Genomic DNA, 19253 nt, shown 5'->3' on the forward strand with positions numbered 1-19253 from the left:
CGCTTCCTCGTCTCTCATCTACCCCCAACCTTGTTTTTCCCTCGCCTCCCCCGACCACCGTCCCCATGCTGTGAATCCCTGCCCCAAACATACCCCCAGCCCTGCTTGTTTGTCACTCTTTCTGTTGCACGTATCTCCTCGACCATTTGCCGGGTCTCTGCTGCAGAACTGGAACTTACTATCAAATAGAACTGTTATGCTGGGATGTTTTTGTGAGGTTTTGTATATGTTGTATTCTAATTGAATGAAGTTGAGTGGAAGTTCGGTGATTATTTTGCCTTTTTGTTTCAGGGTGAGGATGCATTGTCCATCATTACATATGAATCTGAGACAGAAAAGGTAATTCAGTATACATGTCTTGTGATTTGACAACATTCATCCTTTATGCTGTTGCAAAGTTGACATACTCCCACAGACACCTCTCCTTGTTGCCCGCATAAATATTGCTAAAACTCATGGGAATCTCTAACAACATTAACTGCCTTCTAGAAATCGCTCACCAGCATACCAGAGATCACTCATAAATTAAATCCTGGAAGTACAACACCACTTCGTGCAAATGCCTGTGGATATTGTCATACACCTGGGGACCACCAATAAATATTTACACGCTCTTGAACATCAGACACAAATATTGACACATCATGGAATTATCAGCACACTCTTGGGGTTCAACTGCAAACACCAGCAAGAAATCCTTCACCCTGGCAAAGCTGACACATCATTCCTCAATAGTTTTTTTGGAATTCCATTTGCACAAAAGGCAAATATTTTATCATTGCAGATGACAGTTTTTACTGGGTTAGAATACTTTAGCATTGTGCTCATGGGTCAACAGGCACAGAATAAAGTATACAATGCATGATTGTGAGTTGGTGTGTTCACGAGTGTCAGGATGAAATCTAAAAGCATGGTAATACATGGAACATAGTGAGATAGGAGTTGACGTAGACCACCTGTTCAGACCTGCCCCACCTTTTAATATAATCACGTGATCCATGCTGGACTCGGCTCCTCTCCTGTGCCAGTTCTCCAAACCCTCAATTCCCTGCTCTTTCAGAAATGTATCTACCTCTTCTTCAAACACAGGTATACCTCGCTTAGTTCTACCCCGCATAGCACTACTTAGCTATAGCGCTTTCATTTTGGAGCTTTATTTTTTCCAAAAATAAACAATAAAGAGACTGCAGAATGCAGTGGCATAAAGAGATTTGAAATTTTACCGACACGAATATTGCCATGGGATAACTTATGCATCCACCTGAGTGAGTTGACGCGACCTCAATTTCACATCTCATCCAAAAATACAGCACTTCTCCAATGCTGCACTGGAATGTCAGCCTAGGTTTTCACTTACACCTTTGGGGTGTGGGAGTTTACCTGCCACGTCCTGACTTGGAGCTGAGAGTGCTATCTTGGCCAAATAATAAAGTATATTTATAGGTTAATTCATTTTATTTTCCTTTTAGAAACCTAGAAAGAAGAAATCAAATAAACCACCTGTGTCCCCAAGTAAGTAATAATTTGAGTTCAGCAAAGCAGCTGCTTTTATGTTCTGACTGTGCCTAAATCATAAGCTTCTACGTAAATTGCAACACTGAGGGGGAGATCAAAATAATGATGGTTTTAAATCAACTGATTTCGAGAGACGCTCATGGTAGTAGGTTCATTACTTATTTTGCTTGCCACCGAATATTGCAATGGGAATGTCAATCTGTACCATTATGTTGAAGTTTCTGCAGCGAGATTTGGACCTCTGGTCTTCTGAATCAGGTGCGAGTACCACCATTAAGACACAGTTGATATTTGTAGGTAGAGAAACCATGCTTTTTGGCCAGATACCTCTAACCAGAACCACTTTCACCTTTGCTTGACGACCAAATCTTATCTCATCCTTCTTTCAGAATCTCCATATCTTTCAAACACATATCTGCATCCAAAAAAAGCAACAGTTTGGAGGTCATTGAAAGGCACAGGAACCATCCACGTTGAAAACCCATCAGTCAAGGTACCAAGAGAGCTGTGGGTGGCATCACTCAGACAGAGTTTTGGTAAGTGACTGCACTAAAGATTCATCCAGTTTCCCACTATTTGCTTCCCCTCTCGTCCTTTTCAACTTGCATTGCCAGTTGCCATTTAATATGGCACTTTGTATTTAGAAAAGAACATTTAGGTCTTTGATATGTGGTGCCTATTTTCCGATCCATCCAACAGAAGTTATGGGTTATGGCCAGGAATATTCAGGCCAGCCCCTACACATGAAAAATATGTAATCACACTATTTACTGGCTTAGAAGCCCAATTCCATGATTTGGTGACCATGAGTGCTGTAGAATAAGGCTGTTTGCAATGAAAGAATAGATATGAGAGCTTAACAGACTTCCAATGTCAGGTTTGATCCAATACACTGGGCCTGAGTCTGTATCCAATACAGGAACATGACATTGATGGCAATGTATAGCGCATTACTGGGGCAGACAGGTGGAAACTGGTGCAGACCCATGGACTGGACAGGTTCTTCTTATTAGCATCACCATGCTGGCCTCCCTTCTGAATTTTATTCTTGTTAGAGAAGGGCCTGTTTACGTGAACTTGGGGGATTCCAAGACAAAACCAATATTTGGAAATGCAGTGGCTGTACAGGATGGTAAGTAGAATGTGAACCACTTCCAGTCTTAGGGATCGTAAAATCTTTTCAATTTAGTCTATTTGTTGGCACTCTCCTCGCATCCTCTCACCCTTCCTCTTCCTTCAATGTAGCTTGTTGTTTACACATGTCAAAAAGACCTTTCTGGCATCTTTACTAAATGGCTACTTCTTGAAAATGTTCACAGAAAATGTCAGTTACCTCACCAGTCATATGAAAATCAGGTAACTGAACCTGATCCTGTCATTGCCCATTTCTCCCACCCTTTGGGGTTACAAACTTTAAGTATTTTGACAGGACATTACCAGAAGTAGATACTATGGCTAAATTTAACTCATTGTAGGGAATCTCATCTCATACCTCTGCACATCAGCCATTTCCAAAGCTTCAGGATTGAGCAGTGAGCATGTGAATCAGGATAATCCTCATTCTTTTCCCTTTTTAAAAACATTGTTCCCACAGCTGTGTCCCAGTCACTGAAACCTGAATGTGACTCTGCGTGTAGTCGAAGCTCAGGCTACACAAGTACACCAGAATATTTGAAAGAGGCCCTTGGTATGAAAAAACCGAAGCATTCACGGTCAGCCAGTAATGGTGAGTTTTCTGCATGAAGCTATTTCCCTTAATTTTGGACACAAATAGTAAAAGCTATCCTTCCAGATCACCTTTCACTTCAAATTGATGATTTGCAATGATTTTCCTGCTGTTGTTCTCTACACTCTAACATGTCCTCATAGAGTGTGTAACAACAAATACAGTCACAAGGCAAACTCAGATTGTGGTGCATGGAACTCATCTTGCTGACATGCACCATTTGATGCACATCACTACATCCAATCTATTTCTTAAATGGTTCGTTACATGGCCCAGGACTCTCACTTTCAATCTTTCAATGTTTATGAGGCCGTGTAACTCCGTTCATTCCTAACTCTTAATATCTGTTTAACTCTTACAATTATGTTTTCCTCACTTTTATTTTCTTTAATTTGCTCTCCTACTTTCACTTTCTTCCCTTCCTGTTCCCTATCATTTTCTCTCTTCTTTCAGTCTCTGTCTCTCCATCTTTCTTTACTGTCTTCTCTCTCAGTTTTCTTCTCCTCCTCATTCTTTTTTTTCCCTTTCCTTCATTATTTCCTCTTTCTTTCATGCTGTAGGTTATGTCCCTGGCACCCCTGACTACAAGGAGAAAGAAGACATGTATGATGAGATTATTGAACTAAAAAAGGTGAGTGTTGCACTATTCGAGAGGGAGTGGCTGGACACATGAACAACATGAAGAGTTTCTTTAACAGAAAAACAATGATGTTGGGCACTTTGATTCATAGAGTCATACAGCGTGGGAACAGGTCCTTCGGCCCAACTTGCCCACACCGACCAACATGTCCCATCTCCACTAGTCCCACCTGCCTGCGTTTGGCCCATATCCCTCCAAACTTGTCCTATCCATGTACCAGTCTAATTGTTTCTTAAACATTGCAATTGTCCCTGCCTCAACTACATCCCCTGGCAGCTCGTTCCATGCTCCCACCACCCTTCGTGTGAAAAAGTTACCCCTCAGATTCCTTTTAAATCTTTCCCTCTTCACAAACCAATGTCCTCTGGGTCTCAATTCCCCTACACTGGGCAAGAGACTCTGTACATCCAGTGGCCATTTCTGGAGACTAAAGTGGAAATGTAATCTAAAGGCATCACTGCTTCCAGAGGGCCTGTCAAACCAACTAAAATGAATCCCTTGTGGTACTGGATACCTTAATTTTATTTATGGGTCGTCTCCCCTATATGGATAAACTATGACCTAAACTATGACATTTTATGAAAACATTCATAAAATGCAATGAATAGAAGAGTTACAGACAAATTATCTTTATAGTATCAATTTCATTTATAAAGAATGGTATGATCACCAAGCTTTGTTAACAAAGGAGTCATAAAATATTGAAACAGCCCCATATTGACCATAAAGCACCTACAGTATATACTCAACTCATTTTATTTTCTTTATGTTCCAACAAACTGCATTACTAAGGTTGCAAATGTACCTTAAGGTTGCACTGTGTACTGGAGCTTACCTTATCATGGTCAGCAATTAGAGAATAACTGCTAGGATGAGGGGTGATCTTTTAGAGATAGCGCAGAAAAATGAGGGGTGATCTTATAGAGGTGTACAAAATCATGAGAGGAATAGATCAGGTAAACACACAGAGTCTTTTGCGCAGAGTAGAGGAATTGAGAACCAGAGGACATAGGGTTAAGGTGAGGGGGGAAATAATTTAACAGGAACCTTAAGGGTAAATCTTTCACACAAATGGTGGCGGGTGTATGGAACGAGCTGCCGGAGTTGAGGCAGGTACAATTGCAATGTTTAAGAAGCATTTAGACAGGTACATGGATAGGATAGGTTTAGAGGGATATGGGCCAAATGCAGGCAGGTGACATTAGTGTAGATGGGGCATGTTGGTCAGCGTGGGCAAGTTGAACTGAAGAGCTTGTTTCCACACTATGATTCTATGACTATGAGTTTAAGCTGTAGCAAGTAAGAATTTCATTGTTACGGTCCCAGTGCATATGCCAGTTAAACACTCATGACTCCCCCCAAATACTATCACTCACTTACAAACCAGGGACAATTGAAAGTGAGCAATTACTCTACGAGTCTGCACATCTTTCAGATGCGGAAGGAAACTGGAGCACTCAAAGAAAACCCATGCAGTCACAGGAAGAACATGCAAACTCCATACAGATAGTGCTGGAGATCAGGATTGAAACCAGGTCTTCGGAGCTATAGGGCAGCAGCTCTGCTAGCTTCAACAGTATGCCAGCCCTTTTGATTTCCATTCTAACTAGGAGCAACCTTGTTATGAAATGTATCTTTTAATCTCTTAACAAGGATGATCAGACTATTAAAAGAAAATGACTTGTTTTTCTTCAGCATTTTTCACAACCTTAAAATATCTTAAATGCTTTGCAAAACACTTAATTCTTTTGAAATATAAGCTCTGTTTTGGTGTAGGGAATTTGCACAAAAGAAGGCCCCAGGGAGAGCAGCATGTTACGGTGATTTTGGTTGGGAATAAATACTGCCTTGAATTTCTCTGCTCCTCTGTTGGAGATGTTTTAAAAGTGTGGTTGTGTAAAATTCAATGTACTTATCTGTACTTTGCCACCCCTCTAATCCTTGCTTCCCTGCTCCCTCCCCACTCTCCTTCCTGCTACATCGCCCACTGTTGCTTAAGAATGAGAAATTTTAAGGGGACCACTAAGGGATAATGTTACCTTTGGCAGAGGACATCAGGGTTACAAAGACTTAATATGCACTCAAGTCCCTGGAGTAGGGCTTGAACACACAACTTTCTGCTATGGATATGAGAGTGTAGGCCTCTGACCTACAGCTGACATCAATTAAAGCCGTTATGGTATTATTGATAAAAAAGCAATTTCCTTCCCCAGGCAATGCAATCTAAAGAACAACATCTTCGAATGAAGTCAAAACCTTTGAGCGTCGAGATCGGAATGAATCCAAACCAAAAAAAATTACTGCTTTAGTTACAATAAATCTATCGGACCATAAATTGCAAACAGTTAATGAGTAATTTATTTTGTTGTCCTCCAAAATGCCTTTGTTCTTTCAGGTTATACAAGCCCATAAGGCCGATAATGATATCCTGAGAACAAAACTGAGACGATCAGAGGAGGAGAACAGCAGAAAAGAGAAGCAAATTGAGCAGTTGTTGGATCCTTCAAAGGTGAATGAGATGCATTAAATAACTACTTATCTAATTTGTTATGAGGGATTACATAAAATGAACTAGACGGAGTAAAGCTTTTCATACGAGGACATATCCTCATTCTTTAGTGTACGTGGCTTCCCCCCAGCTGTCATAGATGGGTCCCTCACCTGCATCTCTTTGGTGTCCTGGAATTCTGCTTTTACTCCATCTCCCGCCCAGAAGCAACAAGTTCCTCTGGTTCTCACCTTTCGCCCCACCAGCCTCCACATCCAAAACATCACCCTCCAACATATCCATCACCTCCAACACCAATCACATCTTCCCATCTCCATTCCTTTCCACCTTCCGCAAAGGCTACTCCCTCCGCAACTTTGTTCACTCATCCCTGCCCACCCAAACCACCCCCTCTCCCGATACTTTCCCTGTAACCGCAGGAGATGTAACACCTGTCCTTATACCTCCTCCCTCAACTCCATCCAGGGACCCCTAAATGATTGTACAAGCAAGGTATAAACAACCAAATGATATTGGTCAACGGGAAGATATTAAAAGTACATGAGAAACTTTTTCCAAAGAATTATTTAATCTTTTGGCGAGTGATATTGTTTGTATTAATGCTGTAAATTGTCCATGTTCTGTCTTGATTTATAGAGTTCGGAGTATGCTAGGAACTTGGTTGATAGAAAGAATGACACTAGTGGGGTAAGACCTTTTATAAAGTCTTTGACAATTGGCCTTTTGAAGGCTAGGTACTTGATTATGGTTGTGAATTATAGATCTCCCAATGTGGCTATATAACTTCTACCAAAACACAGACGATTGTCTTCTTGTTGATCGTTTTACATTTTTAAATTAATTTTTAGAACTTGCTGACATTTGTTGCCCATCTCTAGTTCCTTTTGAAAGATGGAGGTAAGTTTCCTTGGAGGTAAGCAGACCACATGGTGAAGGTATCCCACAGTAAGAGTTCCAGGATGTTGGACCAGTGTCAATGAGCAATATATTTCCAAAGTTGTTGGACCTAGAGGTGAATATGAATGGTCCTACTTCCCTGCTTCTCAGGTCTCTTCAGTTGCTGAAAGTAAACTAAGGTTTCATCCATTTTCTCCCAAAATTATCATCCAATATCCTTCTACTTCTTTCTTAAAGAGAAAACAAACCACTTCTCCACTACCACCAACCGCCTTCAATTCATGTTGGACAACCTCTCCGGAATGTTCTGATGTAAGGAGTCTGCAAGCTGAAACATTAATTGTTTATCTTTTTATAGATGATACCTGTCCTGCTGAGAATTTCAGCATTTTCGTTTTTTATTTCAGACTTCCAAAATCTGTATTTTTAACATTTTCGTTTATTGAACAATTTCTCTCTTAATTTAGTTCAATTCTTCCAAATAAAGGTATTTCTAAAGGTATCCATCACTTCCAGTTATAACTGACACTTTTTGGGTACACTTTTTGTTTGCCCCACTCAGAATTCCTTACTTTTTTTTCTGGTACATTCTCTGTATTGGGGCAAATTCATGTTTTCATGCTAACTAGAAAGTTTCACCACCTTTGCTGTAAAATTTTATCTTTTGGTTAATCTAGCACTTTCCTTTCCCTCTTCAACAGTCATTTATTGTGTTGGGCTAACAATTAAAAAGCCCACTGATTCCCTCAGCAATCTTAACAATACTTAAACTCTCAACCAGCTTCCTGTAAGAAAATCATTCAATTTTCCCAGACCTTCCAGCCTTTCACCTATATGTTCAACAGTTCATCCTTTAATATTTATGACATTATGTGGTAATGTCAACACCAAATACATCTTACCCGTCCTTCCCATTTCGCTTCTCAATCATTATCAATCCCACCCTCCTTTTCTTGTGACATGTTCTCATTTCAACCAAAGGAAATGCAACATCTACTCTTTTACCTCATCCCATTTTGTCTGTTATTGTCTGTCATTCCCCAACCAATCTTTTAAACGTATAAAGCCCAAAACACTCTTCCCAAGCAAAGTGACAAATTACCAGTATTTCTTTGAATTTATTATTCGTTACTTTTTTTCATCGCCCTAACCTTAGAATTGCCTGTCATTTTTATTCTCCTGACCTCACTGTCCTTGACCTACACTGGAAAGTAAACTCAAGGAAAAGTTCCGTGCATTCCAATTATGCACCTTAAAGCCTTGAATACAGTAATTTTTGATAATGAGGCTGTTATTTCTATTTACACTGTGAACATATCTTTTAGCAACCATTTTGTCATTTTATCTCTCCTTATCATTACTTCTCACCTTCTCCCCTTAGATATTTAAAAAACATTTATCTCTAATTGATTCCAGGCTGCTTTTCTTGTCAATCCTATATGTTATTCCAACAATTTCTAAGATATTTTGTTCACCTTTGAAGAATTCATTACTTATAATTGTGAGATCTACTTGTACATTCTTGTGCAAGTTTTAGAAGTGTTTCTTTATGTGGCTGAAACAATACCAAGAATACAATGGTATTGCTGTGCTGCACCACCAGATGGAACTGGAGAGCATCTAATGGATTATGCCTCCTGTTTAGTGATGCCATCTGACCTTAACTCAGTACCTGACTCTGAAATCTCAGAAAGAAGGGTCTCGACCCGAAATGTCACCTATTCCTTCTCTCCACACTTGCCTGTCCCGCTGAGTTACTCCAGCTTTTTGTGTCTATCTTCTGAAATACTTTCACATTCACCAAAACCGATTTCAGCACGTGTTTTACACATAGAAAAATAAATTCAAACTTGAAACATTACAAGAAATGCTAGTAATTCACAAAATAACAATACAAATTAAATGCATAAACATCTAACCAGGAAAGATTGCAACAAATCACCTTTTTGTTGAATTTAAATCAAGTTACAAATGATGAGATGAGTTTAACTGTTATGCATTTGCTGTGGTTTTACTAATCGTCTATTAGCATGCTCCACCTCTCTGATTATATACTGCTTGTTGTGAAAGGTTGTTCTTCATATATTCTACTCTCTCTTGAACGAAATCTAGGTCACTTGGTTTTCAATCCCTCTCCCAATGAAAATAGTCTCTATGTAAATACTTCATGATTTTTAGCACCTCTCTATTAATTTGTGTTCCAACTTTCTGGGCACTACACCAAGTAATTCCAGTTTTTCCTCGATCCACTTCAGTACTACATCCTTGGATCCATTCTAATCTTGTGTTGCATCTTTCTTGTTGTATTGATTCCAGTTACTGTTTGCAATGCAAACTACTGTTTTATAGAGGTTCAACATGATCAATTTGATTTTAAGTTCTAGATCTTTTATAAAATCGAGCATTCCATATGTTGTTTTATTAATTGCTTATCTGTCCTGTCACCTTCAAAACTTTGTGTGCATATACATCCTACTCTTTGTTAGAATTTACCATTCCTATTAGGTTTCCTTGTTCTTCCTAAAATAGCACATTACTTTGCCTCCTCCCTCAGCGGTCTGAACATTGACTTCTGTAACTTTAGATAGTTCCTGCTTTCCCTCTATTTCCCCTCCTCCTTCCCAGTTCTCCCACCAGTCTTCCAGTCTTCGACTACATCCTATCTTTGTCCCGCCCCCTCCCCTGACATCAGTCTGAAGAAGGGTCTCGACCCAAAACAATAGACAATAGACAATAGGTGCAGGAGGAGGTCATTCGGCCCTTCGACCCAGCACCGCCATTCAATGTGATCATGGCTGATCATTCTCAATCAGTACCCCGTTCCTGCCTTCTCCCCATACCCCCTGACTCCGCTATCCTTAAGAGATCTATCCAGCTCTCTCTTGAATGCATTCAGAGAATGGGCCTCCACTGCCTTCTGAGGCAGAGAATTCCACAGATTCACAACTCTCTGACTGAAAAAGTTTTTCCTCATCTCAGTTCTAAATGGCCTACTGTAGTGGCCTGGCGGAGGCCAGAGAAAAGGCAGGACGCCAGGCAGGTTTAGTTAACAGTCTTTATTAGGCTGTGAGCTCCTGCTCACAGCGTAGTCCACCTAGGGATAGAAACATAGAAACATAGAAAATAGGTGCAGGAGTAGGCCATTCGACTCTTCGAGCCTGCACCGCCATTCAATATGATCATGGCTGATCATCCAGCTCAGTAGCCTGTACCTGCCTTCTCTCCATACCCCCTGATCCCTTTAGCAAAAAGGGCCACATCTAACTCCCTCTTAAATATAGCCAATGAACTGGCCTCAACTACCTTCTGTGGCAGAGAATTCCACAGACTCACCACTCTCTGTGTGAAAAAATGTTTTCTCATCTCGGTCCTAAAAGACTTCCCCCTTATCCTTAACCACACCTCCCAACGGGCTGACCTTTAACCCCTTACGCCTGTCCGTCAAGTGACGAGGGGGCTGACCCAAGGAGTGGCCTGATCCCCAGGGACCGCCACAGGACCCTCCCCCCCCCAAGAACTGGAGGTACAAAGCGGACAGGAGGGTGCACGAGGCGACCAGCCTGGGTGCGCACCACGACCGGCGCAGGGACCGGCGACCGACCGACAGGTGGAGGGGACGTAGCAGACACTGGCGGGGGTAACGTGGACGGGGGGCGACCGCGCGGGCGGGGCTGCGCAACCGGCACCGGCCGATCAATATCCACGTGTGCCGGCTTCAGCCGTGCAACCGAAACAGTCTCGCTACGACCCCCCATGTCCAGAACAAATGTGGCCGAGCCGTGTTGCAGGACCCGGAAGGGGCCTTGTACGGCCGCTGGAGAGGTGATCGGTGAGCATCCCTGCGCAGGAACACAAACTGGCAGTCCTCCAGAAGGGCCGACGGCCGTCGGTCCCCGAGGCCCTCCTTGCTCATAATTCGAGCTGCCCGCTCGGCCTCGCTGAGGCCGAACCTCCTGATAAGGAGGTCTTTGAGGCCCGCATATTTGTTAGCCGCGGGGGGGGGGGGGGGGGGGGGGGTCAGGTAGGGCTTTACTCGCCTTGCTGTCTCCTGGTCCAGGGCGCCGACGACGTAGAAATACTTTGTCTCGTCCACGGTCACGCCTCGCACAGCAAACTGTGCCTCTGCCTGCTGGAACCAGACCTCAGGCTCTTCGGTCCACAGGGTCTGGAGTTTGAGGGAGACGGCATCGAGGTCGGCAGGACCGGGTTGCGCATTACTGCGAGACATCACGACGCGTGATGAATGTCGGGGTCACCAGTGTAGTGGCCTGGCGGAGGCCAGAGAAAAGGCAGGACGCCAGGCAGGTTTAGTTAACGGTCTTTATTAGGCTGTGAGCTCCTGCTCACAGCGTAGTCCACCTAGGGATGAACCACACCTCCCAACGGGCTGACCTTTAACCCCTTACGCCTGTCCGTCAAGTGACGAGGGGGCTGACCCAAGGAGTGGCCTGATCCCCAGGGACCGCCACACTACCCCTTATTCTTAAACTATGGCCCCTTGTTCTGGACTCCCCCAACATTGGGAACATGTTTCCTGCCTCTAACGTGTCCAACCCCTTAATAATCTTATACGTTTCGATAAGATCTCCTCTCATCCTTCTAAATTCCAGTCACCAATTCCTTCTCTCCAGAGATGCTGCCTGACCCGCTGAGTTACTCCAGCATTTTGTGTCTACTGCATTTCTTCCTCCAGCCTGCAAAACTACCATTCACCTAGAACGTGCTTCCTGCCTCAGAGTGGTTTTTGTATCCGTGCTACCACCTTCTTTAATTACATAGCCTTTAATTTTTTCTGATAAGCCTATTGTGACATTTCATCACCTTTTGTAAGTCCTCGTGCACACTATCAGCCACTGTTTTCTCATTATCTCTTTGTCGTCTCATCAAAAGCTCGATCAAGTTAGTTAAGCACAATTTGCCTATAACAAATCCACACTTGTTTTCCTGTATAATTCCTTCACAAGTAAATTTGCTGCTGGACTGACCAGTTCACAGTGTAGTGATCAGAGAATAAATGTGATTCTTCAGCTCTCTCTGGTTGCCTCAAAATATCCCACCTGAGATCACTTTCAGTGAAGATAATCCTTTGGTACTTTTAATCTCAGCCTTGCAAAAATGTAGCCCCACAATAACTTCAGCATCCATCTCCACACAGCCAGACAGATTTTACAGCTCAACTGAAGGACATTTCCCCTTGTGTGAGGCGGAATTTGCAGAGTCGATATTCCCCTAACAGCACTATAAGAGATATTTCTCATCATTACCTCTGCTTTTTGTTTTTGTCCTCCAGATTGTTAATGGATTAAAACAGAGGGTCTTTAAATTGGAGCAGCAGTGTAAAGAGAAGGACGGCATTTTAAAGTAAGATACAATGCAAATCTCTTTCTTCTAAAAATGGCATTAGAAGTGTATTTAGCATCTGGTCTTTTTTTTCCTCTTTGTACTATATTTTACAATCCACATTCCCCATATCTCCACTTCCTGCCATTTAACAGTGAGAATTTCAAACCTCCAATGTCACTCTTGAGATTTTACCCCAATAATAATAATTTATGTCTCAGTTTCTCATCGTCAGAAGGAACAATTGAGACAGGAACATCTTCAGCAATAATAAAATATTTCTGACCCAACCAGCCTAAGGTTACAAACTCTCTTGGAAATAACTTTTGTTCCAGGTCACTGAGATTCAGGATCAATAGATAAAATACACTAAAAAGCGAACGATGTTACTGTTCTTTGGAAGGAGATGTAAAGAAAAGGACAAAATCGTTACAATGCAGTTATATTGGGCATTGGTGCAACCATATCTGGAATTCTGTGTACAGTATTGGTTTCCTTATTTAAGAAGGAATGTTAATGTGCTGTTAATCGTTCCCAGAAAGTTTAACAAGGAAATAGGGACAGGAATAGGCTTTACCTTTTGGGGCCTGCTCCACCATGCAGTGCAATGGTGGTTGACCATTCTCTTGAGTATTCTGTCCTTGTCTTCTCTACATAACCTTTGATCCCTTTGGCATTAAGAAATATATCTACATCCTCCTTAAATACATTTAATGCTGGCCTCCACATCTTTCCAAGATAAAAAAATTCACAGATGCACTATCCATTGCGTGCCCAGTTTTCTCCAAATTTCAGTCTTAAATGGCATACCCATATCCTGAGGCTGTAATGCTTTGTCCTGAATTCCACAGTCAGGGGAAACATATCTAGTCTGTTCAGTCCTGTTTTTATCAGAGCCTCTCTCGTTCATCTAATTTCCTCTAAATGTAGGACTAATGGATCCAACAACCTCAAATATAATGTATAGGAAGGAACTGCAGATGCTGGTTTAAACCGAAGATAGACATAAAATGCTGGGGTAACTCAGTGGGTCATGCAACATCTCTGGAGAAAAGGTGTGGGAAAGAAATGCAGATGCTGGTTTACACTGAAGATAGGCAATTCTAAAACATAGCCTATTGAACAGTGCAATAGTCCCTCAATCTGAATTTTAGGAGTTGAATATTTTCAATATTGTATCCAATCAATCTCTGTTCAGCAACTGCCCTCCACTTGCTCAATTTTTATTGGGGGAGGACAGTGGACAGAACTGGTAGAGTCAATGTCACACAGTGCCAGAGACCAAGGCGCTCGATCCTAACCACAGGTATTGTCTGTGTGGAATTTGCACGTTCTCCATGTGACCACATGGTTTCCTCCAGGTGTTCTGGTTCCGTCCCATATCCGAAAGGCATGTGGGTTAGTAGGTTAAACGACCTCCTTAAATTGCTCCTAATGTGTAGGGAGTGGGTGCAAAAATGGGATAACATAGAACTAGTGTGCACAGGTGATCGATGGTTAGCATAGATTTGGTGGGCTGAACGGTCAGTTTCCATCATCTATCTTTCAATTCAATTCAATTTTAATGGAGAAGTATTCCTACCATACTCAATCCTGACATTGTTTAATCTGAATCTGCCATTATAAGCTCCTCTAGTCCAATAACCATTAGCGATACCTAAAATCTATTTCTGATGATTGATAACACTGGTATTATGAAATTTATGATGTGAAATTATAATTTATGACATGTTGAAATTTTAAAACGTAGCATCCCCTGATTTAACGCTCCACAGATGACTTTTAGTTGACCAGGCCCCAAGGTGTGGGATCTCCTTTTAATCCTCTCTTGAAAATGTACGTCTTCGACCAAACATTTGATTATCTATCCTTAATAGCTCCTTATGATGCTTGCATCAAATTTTCTTTGATAATGTTTCTGTGAAGTGTCTTGGGATGTTTTCCTATTTAAAGGTCCTATATAAATGTAAGTTATTTGTGTACTTGACAGTTGCTGCTGTAGTTCAGGTCATGAATGTGTGCACTCTGCTTCCTGCTTCACGCATTACACAGTGTCAACATTCACCCTGTGTTTCTGAATGTCATTCCAATTTTCAGCAAATTTCAAACTGATTTGAAAACCACTAATATTGAGGAGATGAAGATTGCCATGGAGACGTACTATGAGGAGGTGAGTGCACAATATGTTTATGGCTCGTTGTTTTCAATTCACTGATTATAAGTCAACAGGGTTCTGAGAGCAGACAGCTTTCCCAGCAATGCCTATTGTTCTCCCTGAGCTGCATTTTATGCAGAGTTTAAAGAAGGCACTTTGCAGTAACAAAAACAGCTGTTACATTCAACTCTTTCTATATTTTACACAGGCATTTTTCTGTTTTTTAGATTCAGAGACTCCGACTTCTGTTAACTGACAACGATACAGCCGAGAAAAAGTAAGCCGAAGCCAAACTATATAATGTGGTCACTTGGGGAACTAATCTGAAGAAGGGTCTTGACCTGAAACTTCACCTGATCTGGTCTGCCAGAGATGTTGCCTGACCTGCTGAGTTACTACTGTACTTTGTGTCCTTTAGTGCTGTACAAGCGTTGAGCTGTAAGCAGGGTGTGACTGTCAGCACACCTTGTGATGTCATTCTGTGCCTCTGGGCGCTGGCGAGAAGACATCATCCACAAACCTCCCTCTAGATTGTAGCACAGTGATTGTTGCTGGTAAAAGACAAGGTCGGCCTTGTGCCTTTCTTCTACCCCAAAATGGACAATCCTCAATGCAAGGAATGAAATGAAGAATAGCCCAATTCTGAAGGAGTGCTAGAAGGTGTTTCACAAGTACATGTATATGAGGCCTACAAGTTGGGACTAGTAGAAAAGGTGGGATTGAAAATAGCTAATAAAAAAAGACAATGTGGATCTCCCCATACAATTAGAGTTGTATAAAATAGTGCCTCGGTCCTAATCTACAATTTTGCTGCCTGCCATATGTTCAGTAACAGTCCTAGACTATTTTTTACTCAAGTTATTAGCATTCATAGTTGAAGCAGTGAAGGTATAAAATTAGCATTTAGTATTCTTCATGACGATGGGACATCTTGGTCAGCACTAGGGCATTTTGCTCGGCATGGAAAAGTTGGTCCTAAGGCTGCTTCTGTGCTGTGTAACTCTATGACTCTGGATTTCCCTGTGCTTTACATCCAATGATGTACAATACTCACTGTTATAATGCAGGAAAGCAAGGCAGCCAACATGTCCCGCATCAACAGTGTAGTGATGATTAGATATGGTGTGGTGATGCTGTTTGAAGAATAAATATTGGGTAAGATATTGCAGAGAATGAGAACCCATGGTCTAACAGTTACAGTATGAGAGTTTCTGATAGAAGTATCAGGATGCCAGTTAGAACATTTTTCCCAGGTTGAAAATCTCAAACACTAGAGGGCATAGCTTTCAAGTGAGAGGGGGAAAGTTTAAAGCAGATGTGTGGGGCAAAAGCTTTACATAGAGTCGTGGGTGCGTGGATCAGCTGCCAGGAAGGTGATTGATAAAGATATGATAGTGGCTAAGAGGCTTTTAGACAATAGACAATAGGTGCAGGAGTAGGCCATTCAGCCCTTCGAGCCAGCACCGCCATTCAATGCGATCATGGCTGACCACTCTCAATCAGTACCCCGTTCCTGCCTTCTCCCCATACCCCCTCACTCCGCTATCCTTAAGAGCTCTATCCAGCTCTCTCTTGAAAGCATCCAACGAACTGGCCTCCACTGCCTTCTGAGGCAGAGAATTCCACACCTTCACCACTCTCTGACTGAAAAAGTTCTTCCTCATCTCTGTTCTAAATGGCCTACCCCTTATTCTTAAACTGTGGCCCCTTGTTCTGGACTCCCCCAACATTGGGAACATGTTTCCTGCCTCTAATGTGTCCAATCCCCTAATTATCTTATATGTTTCAATAAGATCCCCCCTCATCCTTCTAAATTCCAGTGTATACAAGCCTAATTGCTCCAGCCTTTCAACATACGACAGTCCCGCCATTCCGGGAATTAACCTAGTGAACCTACGCTGCACGCCCTCAATAGCAAGAATATCCTTCCTCAAATTTGGAGACCAAAACTGCACACAGTACTCCAGGTGCGGTCTCACCAGGGCCCGGTACAACTGTAGAAGGACCTCTTTGCTCCTATACTCAACTCCTCTTGTTATGAAGGCCAACATTCCATTGGCTTTCTTCACTGCCTGCTGTACCTGCATGCTTCCTTTCAGTGACTGATGCACTAGGACACCCAGATCTCGTTGAACATCCCCTCTTCCTAACTTGACACCATTCAGATAATAATCTGCCTTTCTATTCTTACTTCCAAAGTGAATAACCTCACACTTATCTACATTAAACTGCATCTGCCATGTATCCGCCCACTCACACAACCTGTCCAAGTCACCCTGCAGCCTTATTGCATCTTCCACACAATTCACACTACCCCCCAGCTTAGTATCATCTGCAAATTTGCTAATGGTACTTTTAATCCCTTCATCTAAGTCATTAATGTATATCGTAAATAGCTAGGGACCCAGCACCGAACCTTGCGGTACCCCACTGGTCACTGCCTGCCATTCCGAAAGGGACCCATTTATCCCCACTCTTTGCTTTCTGTCCGTCAACCAATTTTCTATCCATGTCAGTACCCTACCCCCAATACCATGTGCTCTAATTTTGCCCACTAATCTCCTATGTGGGACCTTGTCGAAGGCTTTCTGAAAGTCGAGGTACACTACATCCACTGACTCTCCCCTGTCAATTTTCCTAGTTACATCCTCAAAAAATTCCAGTAGATTTGTCAAGCATGATTTCCCCTTCGTAAATCCATGCTGACTTGGAATGATCCTGTTACTGCTATCCAAATGCTCAGCAATTTCGTCTTTTATAATTGACTCCAGCATCTTCCCCACCACTGATGTCAGACTAACTGGCCTATAATTACCCGTTTTCTCTCTCCCTCCTTTCTTAAAAAGTGGGATAACATTTGCTATCCTCCAATCCACAGGAACTGATCCTGAATCTATAGAACATTGAAAAATGATCTCCAATGCTTCCACTATTTCTAGAGCCACCTCCTTAAGTACCCTGGGATGCAGACCATCAGGCCCTGGGGATTTATCAGCCTTCAGTCCCATCAGTCTACCCAAAACCATTTCCTGCCTAATGTGGATTTCCTTCAGTTCCTCCATCACCCTAGGTTCTCCGGCCCCTAGAATATTTGGGAGATTGTGTGTATCTTCCTCAGTGAAGACAGATCCAAAGTAACGGTTTAACTCGTCTGCCATTTCTTTGTTCCCCATAATAAATTCCCCTGCTTCTGTCTTCAAGGGACCCACATTTGCCGTGACTATTTTTTTCCTCTTCACGTACCTAAAAAAACTTTTGCTATCCTCCTTTATATTATTGGCTAGTTTACCCTCGTACCTCATCTTTTCTCCCCGTATTGCCTTTTTAGTTAACTTTTGTTGCTCTTTAAAAGAGTCCCAATCCTCTGTCTTCCCACTCTTCTTTGCTATGTTATACTTCCTCTCCTTAATTTTTATGCTGTCCTTGACTTCCCTTGTCAGCCACAGGTGTCTCTTACTCCCCTTAGAGTCTTTCCACCTCTTTGGGATAAATTGATCCTGCAACCCCTGCATTATTCCCAGGAATACCTGCCATTGCTGTTCTACCGTCTTCCCTGCTAGGGCCTCCTTCCAGTCAATTTTGGCCAGCTCCTGCCTCATGCCTCTGTAATCCCCTTTGCTATACTGTAATACTGACACTTCCGATTTTCCCATCTGCCTTTCCATTTGCAGAGTAAAACTTATCATGTTGTGATCACTGCCTCCTAATGGCTCTTTTACCTCTAGTCCCCTTATCAGATCAGGATCATTACACAACACTAAATCCAGAATTGCCTTCTCCCTGGTAGGCTCCAGTACAAGCTGTTCTAAGAATCCATCTCGAAGGCACTCTACAAACTCTCTTTCCTGGGGTCCATTTCCAACCTGATTTTCCCAGTCTACCTGCATGTTGAAATCTCCCATAACCACCGTAGCATTACATTTGTGACACGCCAATTTTATCTCCTGATTCAACTTGCACCCTATGTCGAGGCTACTGTTTGGGGGCCTATAGATAACTCCCATTAGGGTCTTTTTACCCTTACAATTTCTCATTTCTATCCATACTGATTCAACATCTCCTGATTCTATGTCACCCCTTGCAAGGGAATGAATATCATTCCTTACCATCAGAGCAACCCCACCCCCTCTGCCCACCTGTCTGTCTTTTCTATACGTTGTGTACCCCTGAATATTCAGTTCCCAGCCCTGGTCCTCTTGTAGCCATGTCTCAGTGATCCCTACAACATTATACTTGCCCATGACTAACTGAGCCTCAAGCTCATCCACTTTATTTTTTATACTACGCGCATTTAAGTACAACACTTTAACTTCTGTATTTACCTCCCCTCTCACATCGGTCATAAATGGCCCTGCCCTTAATCTCTTTTCCCCTCTAGAACTTCTGTTCCCATTCTTCCGAGTCTTCTGCAATATCTCCTGTATTCCCTTTAACCTCATCTTCATATTCACAATTTGTTAACCCCTCCCCC

At 42.3% G+C, this 19253-nt stretch overlaps 1 protein-coding gene across 1 annotated transcript in view; it reads left to right on the forward strand.

Moving 5' to 3' along the window:
- Window positions 1–19253, forward strand: part of iqce (IQ motif containing E) — a 51697-nt gene that overhangs the window by 3650 nt on the left and 28794 nt on the right. Inside the window, exons 3-12 of the mRNA XM_078417846.1 lie at window positions 292–339; window positions 1470–1512; window positions 1905–2051; window positions 3110–3241; window positions 3802–3872; window positions 6277–6390; window positions 7027–7077; window positions 12578–12648; window positions 14725–14797; window positions 15010–15059. Of these exons, the coding sequence (XP_078273972.1) occupies window positions 292–339; window positions 1470–1512; window positions 1905–2051; window positions 3110–3241; window positions 3802–3872; window positions 6277–6390; window positions 7027–7077; window positions 12578–12648; window positions 14725–14797; window positions 15010–15059 (800 nt within the window). The remainder of the gene's footprint in view (window positions 1–291; window positions 340–1469; window positions 1513–1904; window positions 2052–3109; window positions 3242–3801; window positions 3873–6276; window positions 6391–7026; window positions 7078–12577; window positions 12649–14724; window positions 14798–15009; window positions 15060–19253) is intronic.

The sequence above is a fragment of the Rhinoraja longicauda genome, chromosome 21 (assembly GCF_053455715.1).
Source record: "Rhinoraja longicauda isolate Sanriku21f chromosome 21, sRhiLon1.1, whole genome shotgun sequence".
NCBI lineage: Eukaryota > Metazoa > Chordata > Chondrichthyes > Rajiformes > Arhynchobatidae > Rhinoraja > Rhinoraja longicauda.